This window comes from Acinonyx jubatus, chromosome A1, assembly GCF_027475565.1.
Source record: "Acinonyx jubatus isolate Ajub_Pintada_27869175 chromosome A1, VMU_Ajub_asm_v1.0, whole genome shotgun sequence".
Taxonomy (NCBI): domain Eukaryota; kingdom Metazoa; phylum Chordata; class Mammalia; order Carnivora; family Felidae; genus Acinonyx; species Acinonyx jubatus.
In genome coordinates, this window is record NC_069380.1 from 77,642,597 (window position 1) to 77,663,451 (window position 20,855).

General features: G+C 44.1%; 1 protein-coding gene across 3 annotated transcripts in view; it reads left to right on the forward strand.

Moving 5' to 3' along the window:
- Positions 1 to 20,855, forward strand: part of MYO16 (myosin XVI) — a 605,690-nt gene that overhangs the window by 382,725 nt on the left and 202,110 nt on the right. For all 3 annotated transcript variants that reach the window (XM_027065214.2, XM_053217786.1, XM_027065212.2), the window contains exons 17-20: positions 3,517 to 3,628; positions 6,772 to 6,889; positions 7,687 to 7,758; positions 10,315 to 10,456. In XM_027065214.2, the coding sequence (XP_026921015.2) occupies positions 3,517 to 3,628; positions 6,772 to 6,889; positions 7,687 to 7,758; positions 10,315 to 10,456 (444 nt within the window). The remainder of the gene's footprint in view (positions 1 to 3,516; positions 3,629 to 6,771; positions 6,890 to 7,686; positions 7,759 to 10,314; positions 10,457 to 20,855) is intronic.

A 20,855-nucleotide genomic window follows, 5' to 3' on the forward strand; every position in this document is an offset into this window, starting at 1 on the left:
AAAATAAATAAACTTAAAAAAATAAAGTTTATTTATTTTGAGAAAGAGAGAGAGAGTGTGTGTGTGAGAGAGAGAGAGAGAGAGAGAGAGAGAGAGTGGGGGAGGGGCATAGTGCGAAGGATAGAGAGAATGCCAAGCAAGCTCTGTGCTGTGAGTGCAGAGCCCTATGTGGGGCTCCATCCCATGAACCCTGAGATCATGACCTGAGCCGAAATCAAGAGTTGGACACTCAACCGCCTGAGCCACCCCGTACTTTTCCATTGTAAGATACAGTTTTGTAAACAGCTAAGAACTATATTTCTGGTGAAATCATCCTGGACATGATTGAATAGTGGGAGAAATTTTGAAGTCATATAGAAGACATTGAGTTCTAGTTTTCTTTTGGTCATTTTCATGCCATCAAGTTTTCAAGCCACAGAGGAACATACAACCAAACTTAAAGCATCATTCCTCCATCAGGCAAACTGTCCTCTACAACCCGATTTTGATTGAGTTTCTCCCGGACCATTGCATTCTTAACAACCCAGTCTGCAACTACTAAGATTAATTTCACTTGGCTTCCTCCATCCAGAATTCAGCAGAAGTGAAAATGCTGGTTCTTCTCACTGCTTCACGGAGCAGGTCGTAGCCGCTGTAAATTCTCTACCATAAGGACACGAGAAATGGGGGATGGGGTGGCTTAAAGAAATACTGAAATGCCCATAGGTAGGGCTTGTTAACTGATTATTTTTTAAGAATCTTAAAATGGTGGTATTTCACACATTTGACTCTATAATGTCAACAGGAGCCCATAGTTCTCTGAAGGAGGTTCATTGGTCTCTTTTATGGAACAGTGGAGTAGTAGCCTCTGTGATGATCAACAAGTAAGTGGGAGAGAAAAGAGGGCATCAGGAAGATGGATGGAAAACTGTGGTGGGAACCAGAAGAGTCGACAGCGGTCGCAATTTCCTATCTTTAATCAAGCCTTTATAGTCACTAAAGTTTTGCACATTTTGGGCAAAATGACTGACCATCCCACCCAATTCCTCACTAGTATTGATGACCTTGACCTTGACCTTTTGTTCTACTGCCCCAGCCCCAACCCAGCCATCCCAGGTCAGACAGCAGAGGAGATCCCTGGAGAAGGGGCGTGCACCACGTGAGCTGGGCTCCAGCTCCCTCCGGGCCCGGCACAGCGTCCACTCGGCTTCCGGGGCCTCCCAGCTTGGCAGTCATGTCTGTCTCCACAGCAAATACCTCAGATTCTTACAGCTTCCGCCAGCCAGCGGCGCCTAGTCATCTAGACCCAACCTCTTCCTTTCCTCGAAACACTGAAGCCTCAAAGCGCTGGTTTCTTTGCGGCTCTGAGACGCCAGCAGCCTTTGGACCCGTGTTTGTCACTTCAGCTGGCATATCGAGAGGCCGTGTCCCTTCTGTGGTGGAAGGCATGCCCTCCCACCGTGCTCCAGTCCCAAACCCTCTTCCCTTCTAGCAACTTTATTTTAATGTTTTTATGTATTTATGTTGAGAGAGAGAGAGAGTGAGAGAGAGAGAGAGAGAGAGAGGCAGAAATAGAGGGAGAGAGAGAACCCCAAGCCAACTCCATCAGAGTAGAGCCCAATCTGGGGCTCCATCTCATGACTGTGAGATCATGACCAGAGCCAAAACCCGGAGTCGGATGCTCAACTGACTGAGCCACCCAGGTGCCCCTCTTCTAGCAACTTTCTGCTCTTCATACCCCCTCCACCTCCCTTTCTGTCAGCCTTCCATCCAGGATCTTCTGTGGGCTTCCAACTCAGCATGGAAATCTTCTGAAGGCTCTCCCAGTCCCCACCCCAGGAGGCTGGACTCCCTCACTTGCATGCTTCAGAGCTAGCACTGAGGGAAGAGAAGTCTTCACGGCCCCACCATCAACAGCAGTCTGTGTCTTTCCCCACACCACCACCCATTTCCTTGTGTCTACGGTCTCTTTTCTGTCACTATCAATCATTCTTGAAAATGTTACCCTTTTGTTTGGACGGCTCTGGCTTGTTTTAATTTTCCTACTCCCTTCCTGAACATTCAGTTCTTTCTTCATCCCGAAAATGTTAGCATCTTCTTTGGGGTGAGCTCATCCAGTCACAAGGGTTTGGTCATCTGCATGTTGATGACTTCCAGATCTTATTTTCTAGTCTCTTCTGAATGTCAGGTCCTTACAGCCAATTATTTTTTGGAATTCTACTGGAATCCCAACAAGGTGTTCAAAGTCAACCTGACCAATATAAAATATAAGACTTTCTCAAAAACCTATCCTTCTTGCTGAGAACACTCTGGTTCAATGAGCTCACGCTCTACCCTGTTTCCTGAGACATAATCTTGCAAAACCTCGTTAATGCCTCTCTCTTCTCTTTCCTCTGTCTCCAGTCTATCCCTTCATCCTGCCAGTCCTGCCTCCAGGGCACCTGTCTCCCCTCCTCTTCACCACTGCTGGTCTCCCTGGATCACCCAGCACCCTTGCCCTTTCCAGGTAATCTTTCCTGGGCTATCAGAACACTTTTTCAAACTCTGATCTGATCATGCCATTTCTTCGTTTTAAGACGTTTAGGACTGCCTATCATTTCTAAGACCTAAGGGAAGCTCTTTTGCAAGAGAGACAAAACTCTGACTACTTCTCCAACCTCACCAATTTCTGCTTCTCTCACCCGTGGCTACCATTTTGCCAACATACCTGAGCTCCTGTATACACCACAGGCACAGTCAATGCTGGGTACCTTTGTACATGTTGCTAAGTATTCCAGGGGCACCCTTAAGTCCTGAATTTGCTTGGAAAATTCTTATTCAGGTATTGGCTCTTGGAAAGGAAGCCTCTTCCTGTCTTGTAGACTTTTATCCACTCTGGGTTCCGTCCTTTTTCTGAACACTTACAAACACCTCTTGTTCATCTCCATTATTCTACTTGCATACTGTATATTGTATATTATATTCTCTCTTTCCTGAGCATAGGGATACATTTGCTTTTGTTGTTGCTGAGTGTCCAGGGATGAGCCCTTTAACTTTATACGTGTCCTTTATACCTATATCCCCAGCAGCTGTGTATTTGGGAAATGATCCCTATGTGTTTGTTGCATGAGAGCAATAAATCAACAAATTACTCAGCCACTGCATGATTAAAGGATATTGGCCAGAAGAAATAATAAATTACTCAAAATTAAAAATCTTTAATAAAAGTATTAATTACAAAGCATGTGATAGGACCCACCAGATTTCTATATGAAATGCCTAAAACACCTGTGACCTTCTCCTTTCGGTAGGAAGGGTGCAGGTAAGGTGAGAACCAAGTGAAACAGTGTAAATAGGTTCTGGTACAGCAAGAACTTTTTTTTTCCTTCCTGAAACATCATGTGCTATTATGTATCAAAGCCTTGTAAACACAGGGCACGCAATGTCCAGGTGACTTCTATTATTCTGGAGACCAAATATGGCGGAAGTGACTTTTAACCACTGGAGTTTGACCACAAGCCAAGCTATAAGGCTGTGTGCTTTTTTTTATCCTAACAGGTATTTGAACCAGTCCCTACCAGAAGACGTATCAACAGCAGAGCATTCTGTGAACAGGGAGAAATTTGCTCTTTTGAAACAAGCCCTGAATGTAGTTGGCTTCAGTAACATGGTGAGTCGTATCATAAAATATTTCACTGAGAAAACCATCCTTGTCCTAATTTACACAAGTCTTTCATTCAAAAACATTTACTGAGTCCCTATTATATTCCGGATATTGTTGCAAATACTCCTGATTCAGCAGAGGACAGAACTCAGTCTGTGCCTCCTAGAATGTACATTCTCGGGGGGGGGGGGGGGGGGGTCCAGGGTCATAGATACTGTTTAGACAAATAGAGGAGGAGCGTCTGTTTTCAAGAAGGTGGTCAAGGAGACCTTTGACCAGAAGAACCCTGAGAGCAAAACAGATCAAAGAACTTTACATTGACCAGTTCTAGAGAAAACAAAGGCAAGGAACTGTTTGCTACTAAGAATCACTTTGAAAAGTAACCTAATCTCTCATTAAAGTTTTCTGTGCAACATAAAGCTTGTTCTTATTCTTAAAGAGTTACACCTGCAGGTATTATGAGGCTGAAAAATACAATTTAAAAGGTTCAAACCGCCACTCTACAGTAGAAATTTCTGTAGTCATGGAAATGTTCTCGATCTGTGCTTCACAATATATGGCAGGTGCATGTGTGGCTAGTGGGCATTTGAAATGTGGCTAGTGTGAATGAGGAAACGGATTTTTAATTTTTCTTGGTTTTAATTCATTTAAATTTAAGTAGCCTGTGTGGTCAGTGGTTACCGAATTGGACAGCACAGGTCTCCTGGACAAGAGATGTGAAACGAGCTAAGCCTGGAGTGCCCTCAAAATTCCCTCAAATTTGTCTTTCCCTTACACAGTAGCTGTTCCCTCCTCATTCAGTTTGGTGTAATTTTGAATTATGGGGACTTCCTCACTAGCAAGGAATGTAAGATTGCATGGGTAACTTTGGAGTGGCCAAACCCAGATTTAGTCATAGAGTTAAATATGTCCTTTTTCTTAGGGCAGTAAGTTGATGGCTTTGGGTCTTTGCTTCTTTTCTTTTTCACCCTAGTCCACATAGACACAGCCCACAGGGCACGGAGGTCTAGGAAGGGGTGGGGAGGGAGGGATAAGGAAATGGGGACTCTCCCTAAATGAAACAGCTCTGGCCACTTCACCCTTGCCCCTTTCAGAGATGGGAATTCTAGCAACATAAATCATATGGTATCTTTTTGTTGCTTTTTTTTTGTTTTTTGGTTTTTCCTAATTATACGATCTGTATATTTCTTTTAGCAAGTCCTAACCTATTTGCAGGTTTCTGTCCTTGGACTTGCTACGGTTGTACTTTTAGGTTATTTTTCCCCCTTCTTCTGTGCCTAAAATGTCTGCTTCCTTATAGGAAACTGGCATAGACAGGTGGATAAGGAACCATTCTACCAAAGTGCCCGTTGCCTGGAAACAGGGCTTTAAAAATCCATGATTGATTCTCAAAGGCAGGGCAACCAAAATGTGCTTTCCACCTGAGGTAGCTAAGAGAGAATTTAACAGCCTCTTTGGTAAAAGAAATGTGTGCCTTTTAACAAAGACATGAAAGTAATTGTTTCACTGTGATCCTTTAGGATGTCTGATATGGGGACATTTTAGTGCACTTATGAGGATAGATCATGTTCAGTAAGGCTAGAAGAAAGGTATTTCTGGTCCTTGAATCCAGACTTGTCCTTTAAGGTGCCTCCACCTGCGACCTCTGTCATCACCGCCATCGCCGGCCAGCGGGACGGCGGGGGATTGGTGTTGGGTCCAGGCAGACACGGGGCAGCGTCCCTGGCCTCTGCTCACAGGGCAGAAGATTCCGCACACGGTAATCCGTAGTGTGGCCGACTGTCACACTATGTCTCCACTGCTGAGCTGTGAGATCCTTGAGGTCAGGACAAAGCCTTCCTGTCCCCGTCTGCAGAGCCCCTACCTCACAGGGCGCTGGAAAAGCTACTGAGAAGTTACTGGATTTATTAGAAAAGGGAGGAAGCAGTTGTCAGTTCGCGTAAGAAGTAAAATGTTGTTGTAACTAGCATAACTGAATAAAACTCGAAACCGTCATCTGTAATTTGTGGGTTACCAAGCCCATTTTTAAGTATTGCCACAATCCTACGGTATCATACCCGAAAAATTACTTAGAGACCGTCCTTGTCCGTGTTCTCACTTTCAAGATGATAGAATCATATTTTGTGGTGAAAACCAGAAGTTCTGGAGGAAATTCATGGAAGTCCCCAGGGCTGTATGTTCACCTATATATTTATAAAGTGAATAAGACCTATTCTTAGTAACTTTTCACAGGGAGCAGCTCTTTATTTCGAAATTACAGACTAGAAAAATGAGGATTTGAAGACTATGTCACTTGCCCAATGTGGAACCTAACCAGCTTTACTATTGATGTCGTTATACTAAATATTTGTTCTTCTAGAGAAGTGTATTTGTTAGCCTACAGCTTTCCCTTGATGTTTCATTCTTGCCACGAAATGGCGGTCCACGAGCCAGATTTAAGGTCTGATTTCTTTCTTTATGCAGAGTTCCACATTCTCAGATACCGTCTTTCAACAAATGTTCTCTTACTTCCTTCTACCTTCTGCTCAAAGGTGGCTCTGGCCAAACATCCATTTCTTTCTGTTTTCCTTAAAATACCTTAAAAACACAATTAGCATTTTTTTTACCTAGGCATAGATATTTGTATTGTGCCTTCCTGAATTTTCCAGCAGGAGTGAAAAGTTCTGTCATCATAGCCTCGGTTCATCTCAGAGCGGAGGTAACTGGGAGATACGCACCATATAGCAGGCATCCTGGAAGGAAGCCGCCTCCGCGTCCAGCTCTGGGAGGATGCGGGCGATCTGACCGCCCCGGTGAGGTCCAGCCAGCCAGACTCAGGACACGGTGATCCAGTTTTCATTATGAGATTTGTCAAGAAGCTGTTGATTTATATCAGAACGTCACTTCCTCCCCCCCGCCTTTTTTTTTTTGTTTAAGGAACAGAGACATTGATGTAGACAAAATGTGCACTGAATTGTGAGGTTTTGGTTTTGAGCAGAAGGTTGGTAGTTCTCTCGCCAGACCCCCGGGATCTGAAAATCCCAGCTCCACTAACGGAGTTCACAGCATTGATTTTTTTTTTTTTTTAACCTATTAGGTTTTTCAAGGATTTGTCTTATCTTTTCTTGTAAGCAATTCTCTCCGCTTTCTGTTTTTTCTAAAACGCGTAGGAGGTAGAGAATCTGTTTGTGATCCTAGCAGCAATTTTGCACATTGGAGACATTCGATTCACTGCTCTGACCGAGGCCAACTCCGCGTTTGTCTCTGACCTCCAGCTTCTGGAACAAGGTCAGTGGAGCACATCTCTCTCTAACCTCGTGGGTGTGCAGTTTTGCAGACCGGCCAGTAGATGGAGACACAGTACAGAAAAGCAGGGGGAAGAAGGCTTTCTTTGGGAGTAGAATAGAGCAGGAAAAAAAAAATAATAATAAAAAATCATAAAAGAGCTGTATCCACTTTGTTCTTTCTTTTCAATGGTTTTGGGAATGAAGAGCAGTGGGCACATTATGTTCTCATGCTTCCCACCATGTTTACAGAGCTGATTTTTAGGTGCATCCTGCGGTTTATTTATGTCGTTCTGAATATTTTCCACCCCCACCCTGCCGCCCAGTGTATTTTGGGGGCATGTTATTAACCACACATTTTAAACAATATAATTACTTGCCTTCAGAGGTCTTGCCAAAAACCTCTCTCTCCCCTTTGAAGTAGCCTTGTTAGTCACTCCCAGATTTTTTCAAAATACCTTAAAACCACAGATTGTCAGTGAACATCATATCTTCACCTCATATCAAAGTAATTTAACCAGGGACTGGGAGAACGATTCAGGGCCATCTGTGAGGGCGAGGAGGGAAAAAAAAAGCCTGTTGTGATTTAATACAGGAGCCTAACCAACTCAGTAATGTTTTGATAACTCCAAGCGATTGCTCTCATTTACTTTGATAATTAAAGTGGCCGTTCAGTTTTCTTTAATACCCACAGTTCCTCATATGTAAAACTTATCAACGATGGCCCTAAAGTACGGTGTTCTTACCATCAAAAATATATACGTTCTAACTTGATTTTTTTCAACGCTGCTTTCATTTCAGTGGCTGGTTTGTTGCAAGTGTCACCTGATGAATTGGTATCTGCTTTAACAACGGATATCCAGTATTTTAAAGGTAAGCTTTACCCTCCTCTGATCGTTCATTCTGTCCAGTTTGTGGCCATCTTGGAGGCACGGAAAGTCAATGCCGCCTTGCCTTTCCCCACCTCCGGTGACTGCCCCCACGGACTGAATGCCAAACGCGGAAAGCCTTATGAACTCATCTGTTCACGCAATTATGACTCTGCCTTGTAAGCTCGTGAAGCTCTTGAGAGACCATTCTGATGAAACAGTCACCTTTTCTAGCCGGTCAGTCATTTTAGACAAATCCAGTCATCAGCCCAAGAGGATCTATTCAGCTGAGTCGTCGGAACCATTTGTGTATGTCGTGCCACGATACCCTCTACGTTTTAAGTCCTAATCATCGCTCCCATTTATGGGACACTTACAAACTGATGGGAAATGTGCCACGGGCTGTAAATGCCAGACTTTTAAAATCCTCACAAATGGCTGCCAAGGGGGCCTCGCCATTTCCTTCTTTAACAGATGAGAAAACTGAGATCCAAAGAGGATGAATAGCTTTGCACCTCAAATCACTAGTAAATGGCCTGTTGGGGATTAGAACCCAGTGCTGTCATGCCTACATGTCACGTGTGGACACGGGGAATCTCCGTGCCATACGCGTGTCTATGCAGTGGGCAAACACAGTGGTCTTCCTATATGCCCTTTGGTTATTCCCCGTACATCAGCACCTTCCCCCCCTTCCTCATATTGAAAGTTTAAGGACTCACCCTCCAGCTGGTCTTTTTTTTCCTCTAATCACCACTGTCTTTACCTGCTTCTCCTCTTGGACCTACCTTGGAGGTATTTAGGTATGTGGCTTATCAGTTGTGCCTTGTCTTCAGAGAGTTCCCCCTGTGTTCCGGAACTGTATGGATCTGCCCATTGTCCACTCAGTTACCTCTTCCTTCTCCTCCTCCACCGACTAGACCAGACACAAGCCGGCTCTACTCCACAAATCCCTCCCATTCTCGTTGCCTTCTCTTTATTTCTATCACCGCTGCCTCAATATATCTTTCCTTCCCTTGATCACCGAATGACATTGTCTCTCATCTTTTGTCTGGTCTCATCTCATTTGGCTTCCTTCCCCACTGCTTCAGGAGTAGTCTTTCTGAATCGTATTCTGCAAGTAGGATTTTCATCCATGGACATCAGCCCTTCAAAGATGCTCCCAGGCCTTCCAGAGCGAACCTCATCTCTTTGGGTTGGCCCAGGAGGCCCTTTATGATTCGGGCCCACCAAACTTAGGCTGTATTCTGAGCCATTTTGTACCAGCCCTTGCATCCAATTACATTGTTTCTTGAACTTCTCCAAATTCATCATTTCTCGTGACTTTTTAAAGAAAACTTGAACTCACCATTAATATCTAGAATTTACTACAGGCAGGTTTTTCTGCTTACACTGTCCTCCTGTCCTTACTCACCTTCCAGCACCCTCCATCATGTTGACTCCAGGGACCTTAATTCTATGATATCAGCAAGGGCACACCTGCTCTCGTAGCCACTTAGTTTGTTGATCTTGGTGGCCTTGAACCTGTAGGTCCTTGAGTCTTCCTTACCTGCTGTTGTGTTTCTTTTTTTTCTTTTGTAAATTTTTTGAAAGCATATTTATTTTTTGAGGGAAAGAGAGTAGGGCAGGGGCAGAGAGAAGGGGAGAGAGAGAAGCACAAGCAGGCTCTGCGCCGAACGCTGAGCCTGATGCGGGGCTTGAACTCACCAACTGCGAGATCATGACCTGAGCCGAAGTCGGACGCTTAACCAACTGAGCCACCCAAGTGCCCCCCCTTTTATTTTCTTTTATCTCAGCCCATCTCAGAAGCAGCTCTCCTCCTGAGTCTGCATCTCCACCGATCAAACGCTCGGCTGTCATTTCACACAGCCCTCGTCCTATCACTTAACTCCCTGATCAGCCTAGTGGCACAAGTTAGCCAGGCTGGCCACGGCCACACGGTCTGAATGCTGGACCCCCTGCTCCTCTCTGCGCTCCAGCACAGAAGCTGTCATAGGCTCAGCCCCACATCTTCCTCACTGATTCCTTTTTTTCTTGGTTTCTTCTCTACTCTACTCTTTTTTAAAAGCCTTATCACTCAAGATTTGGATTCCCATGTCTTAGAGAATGACATAAACATTTCTGCCCGAAGGCCCAAACTTGTTCCCAAACTCCACACTCGCATTTTGGTTAGCTGGACCATGTCTTTGAAAATATTTAAAATAGGACTGATTTCCCCAGTGGCCAGGTTTCCAGATGCCTTGGGGAGGATTCATAGTCAAACCAGTGAGCTGTTACCAGAATGCTTGTTAAGAGGGGCCCTGCCAACCCTTGACTCCCTAACAGAAAGGAAATTACACAGCCTGCATGGGGGTCGGAAGCCGTGCTCAGTGTTTGTAGCAAGTAAGATTGCAACGTACATGGCACTCGTTTGGGGAAACATTTTAAGAGACCTCATTTATAAGAGTTATCACGTGTTTTGAACATCTTTTGGTGTGTGAGGCTATGTGACGTGCACGGTGCTGTTTGCTTCTAAATGAGGGGAACCTCGTTCTTCTCTCTCCTCTCCCTTCTGCTGTCCTAGGAGACACCATCATTCGACGACACACAGTACAGATGGCTGAATTTTACCGAGATCTCTTGGCCAAATCCCTGTTCGGTCGTTTGTTTAGCTTTTTGGTGAATACCATGAACTGTTGCCTCCAGAGCCAAGAGGAGCACAGCAGGTAGGATGGACGGACACAGGTCTGCACTCTTAGTCCTGAGCCGACTTAAAAGGCTCCCCTCTTACAGATGCTTTGTAACCCAGCATGACACCCAAGTTACACTATCATTAAAACATTTCGTTTGAACAAGTGACTTTACCTAAAGGGTTTTATTGACTGTTTCTTAGAGATTTAAACCCTCTCCCCGGACTGGCACCCATTGATGGATTAATCAAATCATATCTCATGCATGGAGATACAAATGCATTCTCTCTGGACTGAAGGTATATTATGGCCTTTTGAGCACGAGAAATGTAAAAAAAAAAAAAAAAAAGATAAATCTGGCAAGAATACTGTTAAGGAATATATAAAGCACTTACATTTGTTGAGGAGTTCCTGTCTGTCTTAGGACCAGTTAGATGATGTGTTTCAGATTAGTGATGCTTCCTATTTTCTTCACTTTGTGGATTATTTGACGAAAGGTCTCTCTGGTTATCATTTTGACTCATAGCCTTACTCGCCCGTAAGCGGTAGCTTTTCAGAACTATTTATGGTCTAAAAATTATAGTCATCCATGGCATACTTGGTTAGTATTCTTGTCACTAACAATGACTTTGAGCAGCATTGAAAGCAGAATTCACACGTGTGCTCATCTTTGAATGAAACCCCTTGAGAATGTCTTTGTTGCCCGTATAGAGTTCTCCACCAGTTTCCTAAAAATTGCTGCCTTTAGCGGTTTCTTGGAAAACACTAGAACCAACATGTATTAATGGATGCTTCTTAAAGAAACATGGACCTCTCAGAAGAGTCACAGACAAAGGGGTATCAAAGTCCTCATTAAAATGTACACTTAGAAATCCCACCGCACACTGATCCGCACGTGCACAGCACAGTGTGGGAGTGCAGGGTGGGGGTTGTTATCTGTATTTTAGCGGCTCTACCTTACAGTTCAGTATGGTGAGGATTCTTGGTTTTTAATTATTTATTATCAGTTAATTTGTAATTTTCCTTTAAATATGGAGATTATTCACAGCATGATACTAATATGCTAAGTCTTGCAAATTAATCTTGTATAAAATTATTGGCAACACTGCTGAAATTGACATTGAAGAAAATTAATATTATCAATCCGGCCGCACAAAGAAACTTCTAGAAAATTTCCATTTGACATTTAAATCTAACAGAGCCTTAAATGTATATAATTGGAAAAACTTATACGTAGTCTTGATGTTTGACTACATACACACACACAGAAAAATATATACACACGAACCTTGGAAAGCATAATATTTCCCTTTCAGTGGGAATATTGCTGCTGTGTCAATATGTAAATTTGTGGTGTTAGTGCTATCTTTTAAAATTCTTTACTAAGCAAATGAATGAAGACAGGGATTAGTGGGAAATTAGAAGTGATTTAATGTATTACAAGTTTAACTTAGAAGACATACTATTCTCAGATGAGTCAAATTTCGCATTTTTTTCCCTCTCATTTCTCCCCTGGGTCACCCAAACCTAAATTTAAATCTCAAAACACTGCAAAGAAAGGTTATGTTTGCAGTGTTTCTAACTCATTGAAATTCATGCAACGCTTAAGGATTTGTAGATTTACAGACCCATTTCCTAAGTCTCAGAGAGGTCTCAACACTGGGATAAACTTAGGTTTCAATTATTTATGAATCCCCCACTTTTTGGGTATGTGTAATCATGTCAGAAACATTATATAAGAAATGTGTATCCCATGGTTAAAGTTGGTGAGTGCCCTTCATGCTGAAGGGGCGTATCTTTCACACCACATTTTTTTTTTTTTTTTGGTGAATTCTGCAAGAAAGAATCCCTGTAAATAAGATGTACTGTAACAAGTTATTAAGAGAAGTCAAGCAGAATTGAAGCAGATGACATTTTTGTTCTTGGAATGCTGGACCCATTTCCTGGATTACAGCAGAACAGCAAAAAAAAATTACTTTCTCTACCCAGATTCAAAATAGCACCGCTTCTAAGTTGAAATCCTGGGGTATGATGTGGGAGATGCTGATGATTAGTTAATTAGGATGAATACCAGCCTTTGCAGTACCTGCTTGGCTAGTATCTCGCCAGTAAGATTACAGCGAAGACCCCTCCCCACCTGCGGGGCGCTATGGTATTCATGTCTTCGTAGGCTACCCGCACCAGGGACCCACCCGGCTGGGGCAGCTTTCGTCCAGGGGTCACACTCTGTGGTCAGGGCACTCCAGAAACTGAAACACGCTAAAGCTTTATTTATTGGGATTAGTTGAAAATGATTTGGTTCAAGTAGGCAAAAAGGAATAATGATACAAATAGCAACAAAGACAATATACATAATGTATTATATATGTTATTATATGACGTATATATTATATATGATGTATAGTATGACATATGGTGTAATAATATAATACCTCTGTCAGTTTAAAACTTTTGTGTTCACAAGGTGCATATGTATCAATCAGCTTCAGCAGAAATCCTGTCGGGGCGCTTGGGTGGCTCAGTCAGTTAAGCGCTTGACTTTGGCTCAGATCATGATCTCACGGTTCACGAGTTTGAGCCCCACATTGGGCTCTCTGCTGTCAACACAGAGCCTGCTTTGGATCCTCTGTCAACGCCCTTCCCCAACCCCTCCCCTGCTCGCGCAGTCTCTCTCTCAAAAATAAATACACACTTAAAAAAAGGAAAACGAAGAAATCCCGTGAAATAGGCAAGAACAACATGTTATTGTGGAAGCAATGTCAGCTCTGGAAAGTTGTGATGCGTGGACGGCCAGCTTCTTTATCCCCCCTTCCGATGCACCTGCCTTTGAGAATGCCTACACAGATCAGAGTGTCGGTGTTTAATCCACTTTCCAAGACATTTCTTTTTCTAAACTATAACTTTGACCTCTAGAGTGAAGGGAGTCCTATAGCCTGTCAATCTGTGAGAATGTCAGCTCTTCACTCAGTGCTTTCATGGTCTTTGGAGGGCATTAGGATATAATAGCACTCACCTTCATGTCTGATCCTCAACCAAGAAGTAAGACAGTCGAGTAGGGCATTAAGAGCCAAGACACGGAGTCTGTGAAGGAGACAACAGAGCCGAGAGATGCCTGCTGACGGTGAGCAAGCTGCTTCTGACCTCTGCCCTCCCGAGGCCCGGCTTGCCCGGTGGTCCCGGTTGGCCTTTCAGAGGTAGCTCTGGGAGCAGACCAGCAGGGACCCTGGGAGGAGAGTCCCCAGCCTCCTGCCAGGGCCTCCTCCTTCACGTCGCGGTGGGGGATGGTGCTCCCGCAGAGCCCAGGAGACTTACAGCCTGTGGAACGTCCCCCCGTGAGAGGAAACCCCAGGACCAGGAGGAAGCATCTCTACTTAACAAGATGTGAGTGCTCACTTAGGAGCTGATGGGCTTGAAAGACCGAAGGCCTATCTGATGCCAGAAGGCACGTAGGCTTTGGGACTCCTGTGCGGAGTGAGCTGGATCACTTTTCCTTGGATTTCCCAAAGGATACAACTGAATCCATCTGTCTTACGGTGTGATGGGCCTGCGCTCCTGCAGGCCTCAAGGTGTGGTCACTAGATATGCAGGAGGCCCTGACAGTTTACTCATAACTTGCTGCTTGTTCACATTGAGTTGACAATCTTCAACAATGAAAGTGTGATTTTAAAGTAATATAGAATAGTTTCTATAGAAACACTGATAAAGTAGTTACCTTGTATGTGACTTTTCTAGTATTACTTGGCCTCGACTCTACTGCATGTTGTCAGCTGACATCTAGTGACTGATGGAGCCATAGGCAAATTCTATGTTGAAACCACGTGGGCATCCATATGTGAATTCCAATAACTTCGTATGTAGACAATTGGCCATCACCAAGAATATTGGAAACACTGGCCTTCTAGTCCATTCTTCACTGGCCAGTTTTTTCTCAGCAAATCCGAAGCTGTATTGTCCAGGTCCTTCCGGGGGAAATAGCCCTTCTCCCCAAAGAGAAGTCTTCCCTCGGACACTTTGTTCACTGCAGTCAGACCAACGTTGAGGTCTGCTTACTCTTCTTAGGTGTCTTTAAGATGATTTCCAGGGTCTCTTTTCCCCACGGAGGTAGCTTACCTGACTGGGAAACAGCAGTATCCGGCAGCTTGAAGATTCCCCGCTTCCCAAGTGGACTCAATCACCTGTCTGCCTTGTGATAGCAGATGTGATGTGCAAACACTTGGGGACTGTCGTCTCCTATATTCCTGTCCACGAGTCTTCCTGTAGCTCTAAGTAGGTTTCTGTCCGGGCCCCACCCGCTGTGTTCCAGAACATCATCTTATGAACAAAGTTTGTGACATAGAGAGGATTCTGGATACATTTCCTTAATACCTCCCTACTTCCATGATTTATTTTCCCTGATCATTGTAGAAATCCTTCTCCATTTCGCGATATTGGTTGGCTATTTTTAGTGTAACAGTCACAAGAGAAAGTCTTGCTTTTAAGTATTTGTTGTTCTTTTACTTAATAAAATTACAAACTTTTTGAAAAAGATACTAGGGAGACATTAAATTTATCTCTGATCGGAAAAGGCAGCATGATGGACCACACCATGTTGGCCACAAGAAAATGTTTCTTCTATTGTGTCAACATAAGTAGACTTGTCCACAGCTCTTCAAATCTGTGGTATTACTACATGTCTTGGTGCAACCACTCTACTCTACTCTAGCAAATAAGTGTTATTTGTGGCGTAATGAAAACATGTGTTCTTATGCCTCACCTTCCCTTAAAGGGTGTGGTCTGAGGACAATGTTTATGACCCTGGGGAACACAGAGATAGGTCCCAAGGCTGCTCTGCTCCCAAATCACTGTTCTGTGAACTCTTTGTGTCCCCAAATATCCAGTGTTGAGACAGGAATTAAAAGTGTCCCAAGGTGGGGGTCCTTTCTGTGTGGTAGCTGACGGCCTTCTAGGAAGGGAAGGGCTCCCATGGGAGATGTACTTTCCTGTAGCTGGACAATGGTTATGGTTGACCTTTTCCTGGCTCCTCACAGGTTTCCCCCTGTAGTCCTCAGGGTGTGAGAAGGGCATGTCTTCCTTCCTTCATTGCCCACATGCCACCCGTGCTGGGGCAGCCCCCTCAGGGCAGGCTCACAGCACAGACGATCTAGCCCCCACACTTCCCCAGGTGTGCATCTTGGGTTTCTCTGGGTCGAAGGTAGAGGAGGGCTTGGGAATGGGACAGCGCCTTGAGAAGTCACAAGCATTTTCATTATTCACTTTTTATAACTTGTAAACAAAATACATGCTCTGAACTGCAATGAACTTTTTCTAAAGGATATCATGCGTGTGATTCTAAAATGAGATAAATGTTGGAGAGCCTAACGAAAGTATCATTAATAGCATAATTTAAAAAAAAATGATAAAATAATTTTTGCCACTCCTAAACTTGGACCCGTCTCACAGTGCAACACTTCCATCCGAGCGGTTGAATTGGCAATGTTACATTTAAAATGATCACTTTTCGGGGCGCCTGAGTGGCTCAGTCAGTTGAGCTCAGGTCACGATGTCACAGTCTGTGAGTTCAAGCCCCGTGTTGGGCTTTGTGCTGACAGCTCAGAGCCTGTGTCTTCGGATTCTGTGTCTCCTTCTCTCCCTGCCCCTCCCCTGCTCACGCTCTCTCTCTCTCTCTCTCTCTCTCTCTTTCTCTGTCAAAAATAAATAAACATTAAAAAAAATTTTTTTGTAAATGATCACTTTTCCCTAAAGTGACACCTTCCCCAGAGTTCTGGTGCAAACTTGGCCCCTGCAGAGACCCCCACGGGCCAGGAGGTTCTTGAACCTCAGAGGGGTTGTGGGAACCTTGGGAGAGTCCCCCAAATGTTCCCCAAATTTCACTCACGTTCTTCATGTGTTCTGAGTACAATGGTTTACATTCCTGAGGACACCTGAGAAGTCGAACCTGTGCAACATTTTCTGTTTCACCATTAAACACACCCTAAGAATAAATAGACTGAAAGTTATAGAAGGTTAGCATACGGAGGTTAAGAGACCAACGAGGTAGAGTGAGATCGACCATATGCTTGATTTATTTACGAACTTACTTATTTGTTCATCCCTTCATTCCTTTGTGCACTCATTCATTTCTGTCTGCCTGTTCTGAAATCCACATTTTTTGGGCAGCACGATTTGGCATGCAAATATATGCGGTAAATAAACTTGAGTTTCAAGCATACATATGGAGATTTGGGGGTTTGTACTGAGCCTTCGGTTTCTTAAATATGCTTACACTGTATTACGTTCTTACAATATTTTAGTTGAGCTAAACATAAACATTTAAAAACTTTATGATTAATTACATTCGGCTTCAGTGACTTATAGAAACTTTGGACGAGTTCCCCAAAAGTGTCTTCAGACACCAAAACTGACAATTCATCTTCCTCATTTTCATCCTGAGTCCTCATGTATCCACACCCGTTCCCCCTGGTTCCTCCAAGAACCTCGGTTGCTGCCCAGGGTTATCTGAGGATAATGAGAGGACGCACACAAAGTTGTCCGCGTGGCACCTGATGTGGCGGGAGTGGCTGCGACTGTAAAATCGTGGCGGGTATGGCTGGAAAGAATGTTCCTGGTTTATGGCAGTCTGTCTGTGGAGAGGGAAGGTTCTGAAGAAATGCAGATGGGCGGCATGTTGAAAACCTGAGATGCGGTCCAGTCTCTTCCACCGAATTTGGATTTGGTGACCTTGTTTGTTTTGGGGAGTGGCAAGTAGGGGAACTGTGTTGCTCCCTAGAAATAGGGATGTCGCTGTTCACGTACACTCCCGGATGGGAGGGACGTTTTCTGTTTGCTCCGTTGTCTTTGCAGTAAGCAATGACAATGGATGTGCCCTGATCAGTTTCCATATTCTGTCCTTTCTGTTTGGACACGCCCATGACTCGCTTGCCCGACTAGTCCAGAGCGCAGTGTGTGGTCCTTGATTATTGCACAGATGAGGTCTACGTGGGCTAGAAACCGTGATATTTCCCACTCAGTTAGGGGGTCCTTGAGGAAAAACTCACGTGGCGGGATGCCAGCTCCTAGCTGTGGACAGGTGAGTAGGCAGTGCCTGGACTATGTTCTGGCTGTGACTTGAGCAGAGAGCTGGTGCTCTCAGGGCCTCTGAGCACCTGGAGACAGGTGGGAGAATGAAGTCAAATTGGAATGAAGGCTCCAGGTTTTCCATATGAAAGTGATGCTATCTTTCACGGGAGGTAGGGGGTCACCACCCCAGCAAATGTCTAGAGTCTCTGTCCTTCGATCCGCAGACTAAGATTGATTATGGAAAGAGAAAAGAAGGCTGTCGAAAAGATATCACTTGTGAAATTTCTCACTCTTCAATGCTGCCTCTCCTACCCAGGAAAACTGTAGTGTGGGGTTAAAATAACAGACAGAAGGGCCACCTGGGTGGCTCAGTCGGTTGAGCATCTGACTTTGGCTCAGGTCATGATCTCATGGTTTGTGAATTCAAGCCCCACATTGGGCTCTGTGCTGACAGCTTAGAGCCTGGAACCTGCTTTGGATTCTCTCTCTCTCTCTCTCTCTCTCTCTCTCTGCCCCACCCCCACTCACAGTCTGTCTCTCTCTCTCTCTCAAAAATGAATAAACGTTAAAAATTGTTTAAAATAAATAACAGACAGAAGTGTTAAACAGATACACCAGTGAGAAAGAGAGCCAGACCGTTTTAGAGAGGAGTTGAAGTTTTCTTCAGTTCTTTTCTTGTTTTGTTTTTCTTTTTCTTTTAATTCACATATCAATTCAGTGATTTGGTTCCTGAAATCATCAGCAGGATGCTTTCTGTATTTGGCCCTGCTTCTGAATGCATATATTCTGATAATAAAGAAAAATCATTTTGCAAGTTAGCATGGAACATCCTAGATATCCAGAAAGATTCCCATCGGCATAGTCACCGAATGGCAACCAGCAGTCTGGCTGGGGTCTTGGCAGGGGACGGCGGCGTCAGCCCGCGTGCCACAGCCGATGACTCACTCGCTGAAACGAGAAAACAGAAACACGTCCCGGGGGACATAAATTTCAGGTGCTGTCACCGAGGCAGGTGAACCCACTCCTGCCCAGCATCTGACACCCCTGGAAGGGTTGTGAGTGTCCAAATGAACGTGGAGATTTCGCGGTAGGATTGGAAGAAGCAAGTTAATGTTCAGACCTCAGAAAGATTGCCCTCCTTCCTTAGATGAGACTTGCTCTTTTCTCTTCATTAGAGAGAACAAATATTTCCTGGAGGGAAAATGGAAGCATAGCTTTGGAGAGCTCTGCAGGCTGGGTTACAAAAGGAACCTGTGTCAGCATTTTGGGTAATGTGTATTTGGTCTGAAGACTGTCTCGCTGAACGGGGGAGGGGGCCTATCTCGACCTTGGTGCTCCGAAATGAAAATACAGTGGATTAACCGGGTCAGCCGGATATGTGGCTTACGTTGATCTGGGAAGTCTCCTCAGTTTTATTCTGCTGTGAATTCAGTTCATATACTAATCATTTTGAATATTTACTTGCACATAGGCACACGTTTGTGGGAGTTCCAAGGATTTTAACTAGAAATTAGTATTTTTCCCGTTTATATTGGATTATGTAGGCAAGTTTGTTGTGATCACCCATTTGAGGCAATCATGTAGGGCTTAATGTACTTACGAAATGTAATAGTGTCTTTCGTTAGGTCAGAGTTTAGTTTGAGAATCCAGTGAAGGGCATAAACAGACTTGCACATAGAGTCCCTCACGTAATTTCTGGGGATGAATAGACCAAACCCACCTGAACAAAATCCATGTACCCGGGCTGTAACGCGCTCTTTCAATTTGTTTATTAATGAATTTAATACTTCTGAACTTATACTGTCAGTGTGGTTGATGGTGTCCTGATAGTTCTTGAGGATTTCTAAGTCAGAGTATTTTTGGTAATGATTTTGTGGCTATCTCGAGATGTTTTTTAATTAAAAAATTATCGTCAACAGTTTCAGAAAACCTCTGTGATTTTTAACAACATACCCTGACATACCTTCTAGTAGGTGAATAATGATTTTTCAAACACTAATAGGGCAGTAAGCATGTTAACCTAGTCTGTGAGATTATATTTGGTAGGTTAGATTTTTTAGCTATAACCGAGTATGGGGCAAGGATCTCGTCTGTCAGGGCCAGGAAGTCATAAAGGTGGTTTATAATGCGCTGGAGGGCCTGATGGTGCTAAGGAGACAGCATCTTTGTGCTGTACTTCCAGCATTCATTAAAAATATCTTTTGGATTATGGTTCATACCTGGACTGTTTGCACAGATCATCTCTACTTTACCTGCCGCCTTATGACTGTGTCAAATCCCGTCTCCAGGCTGTTTGTTTGCCTTCTTGAGGGGGATTTGTCATTACTTATACACCTGCTTCTTGGGTTCCACAGGATGCATAGACCTTAATCCAAATCGGATGTGTGTGTGTGTGTGTGTGTGTGTGTGTGTGTGTGTGCGTGTGTGTGTGATTATATTGTTCTTAAATTATTTAACCAGAAGGCTCTTCTTTTTTCTTTGAAATGTCAGGTGCAACCTCTGACTTTTTAAAAAGACTTTTAAAAGGCTATGCAATGTGGCCATAACATTTATACACGTTCTTAAGAAAGTACCATTTGTTTTATCTTTTGCCAAGAAACGAGGCCAGTTTGGGCAGGATAAGTGTTTGAGCTACAAGTTTGCTGTTTCGTCTTCTTCAAGGTGGCAGCCATTGGGAGCGTCCCTGGGGATGAGAGTGGTCCATCACTGTGACTTGAATATCTCAAAAGGGTGCAACAGCATCATTACCCTGCCAAATGCTACCCACAGATGCGTCGCCTCTGTGTTAGCTGATGGCTTGCCATCATTCCCTCCAGCTGGAGGCTTTAAGTGGGCTGTGTTTTACTCCTTCCTGAGCCAGATGAGGAGGAAAGATTTTCTTGAAAAGGAGGAACGGGATTTTTCAGAATATCTGTGCTCCATCATCCTCCCAAGTAGGGAGAGAACTTGTACGATTATCTCCTGACTCCAGATTTAAGTGTCTTCTCCTTGGGAACTACCCATGTCGCTGATTGGACAATCTGTAGTGATTGTCAACAGTGTGGGGTAGGGCAGGGCTTGGTGACCATCACAAAGCAAAGGGATATTAAAAATAACTTAAATCTTTTTACCGGTGGGGCGCCTGGTGGCTCAGTCGGCTGAGCATCTGACAGCTGGTTTCGGCTCAGGTCACGATGTCATGGTTCATGAGTTGGAGCCCCGTGTGGGGCTCTGGGCTGACAGCTTGGAGCCTACTTGGGATTCTCTCTTTCTCTCTCTGCCCCTCCCCTGCTTGTGTGCTCGCTCTCTCAAAATAAGTAAATAAACTTAAAAGCATCTTTTTGCCAAATCACACACATCTTCCCCGTAACACTTAAGGAATAGAGAATTTGAAATACCC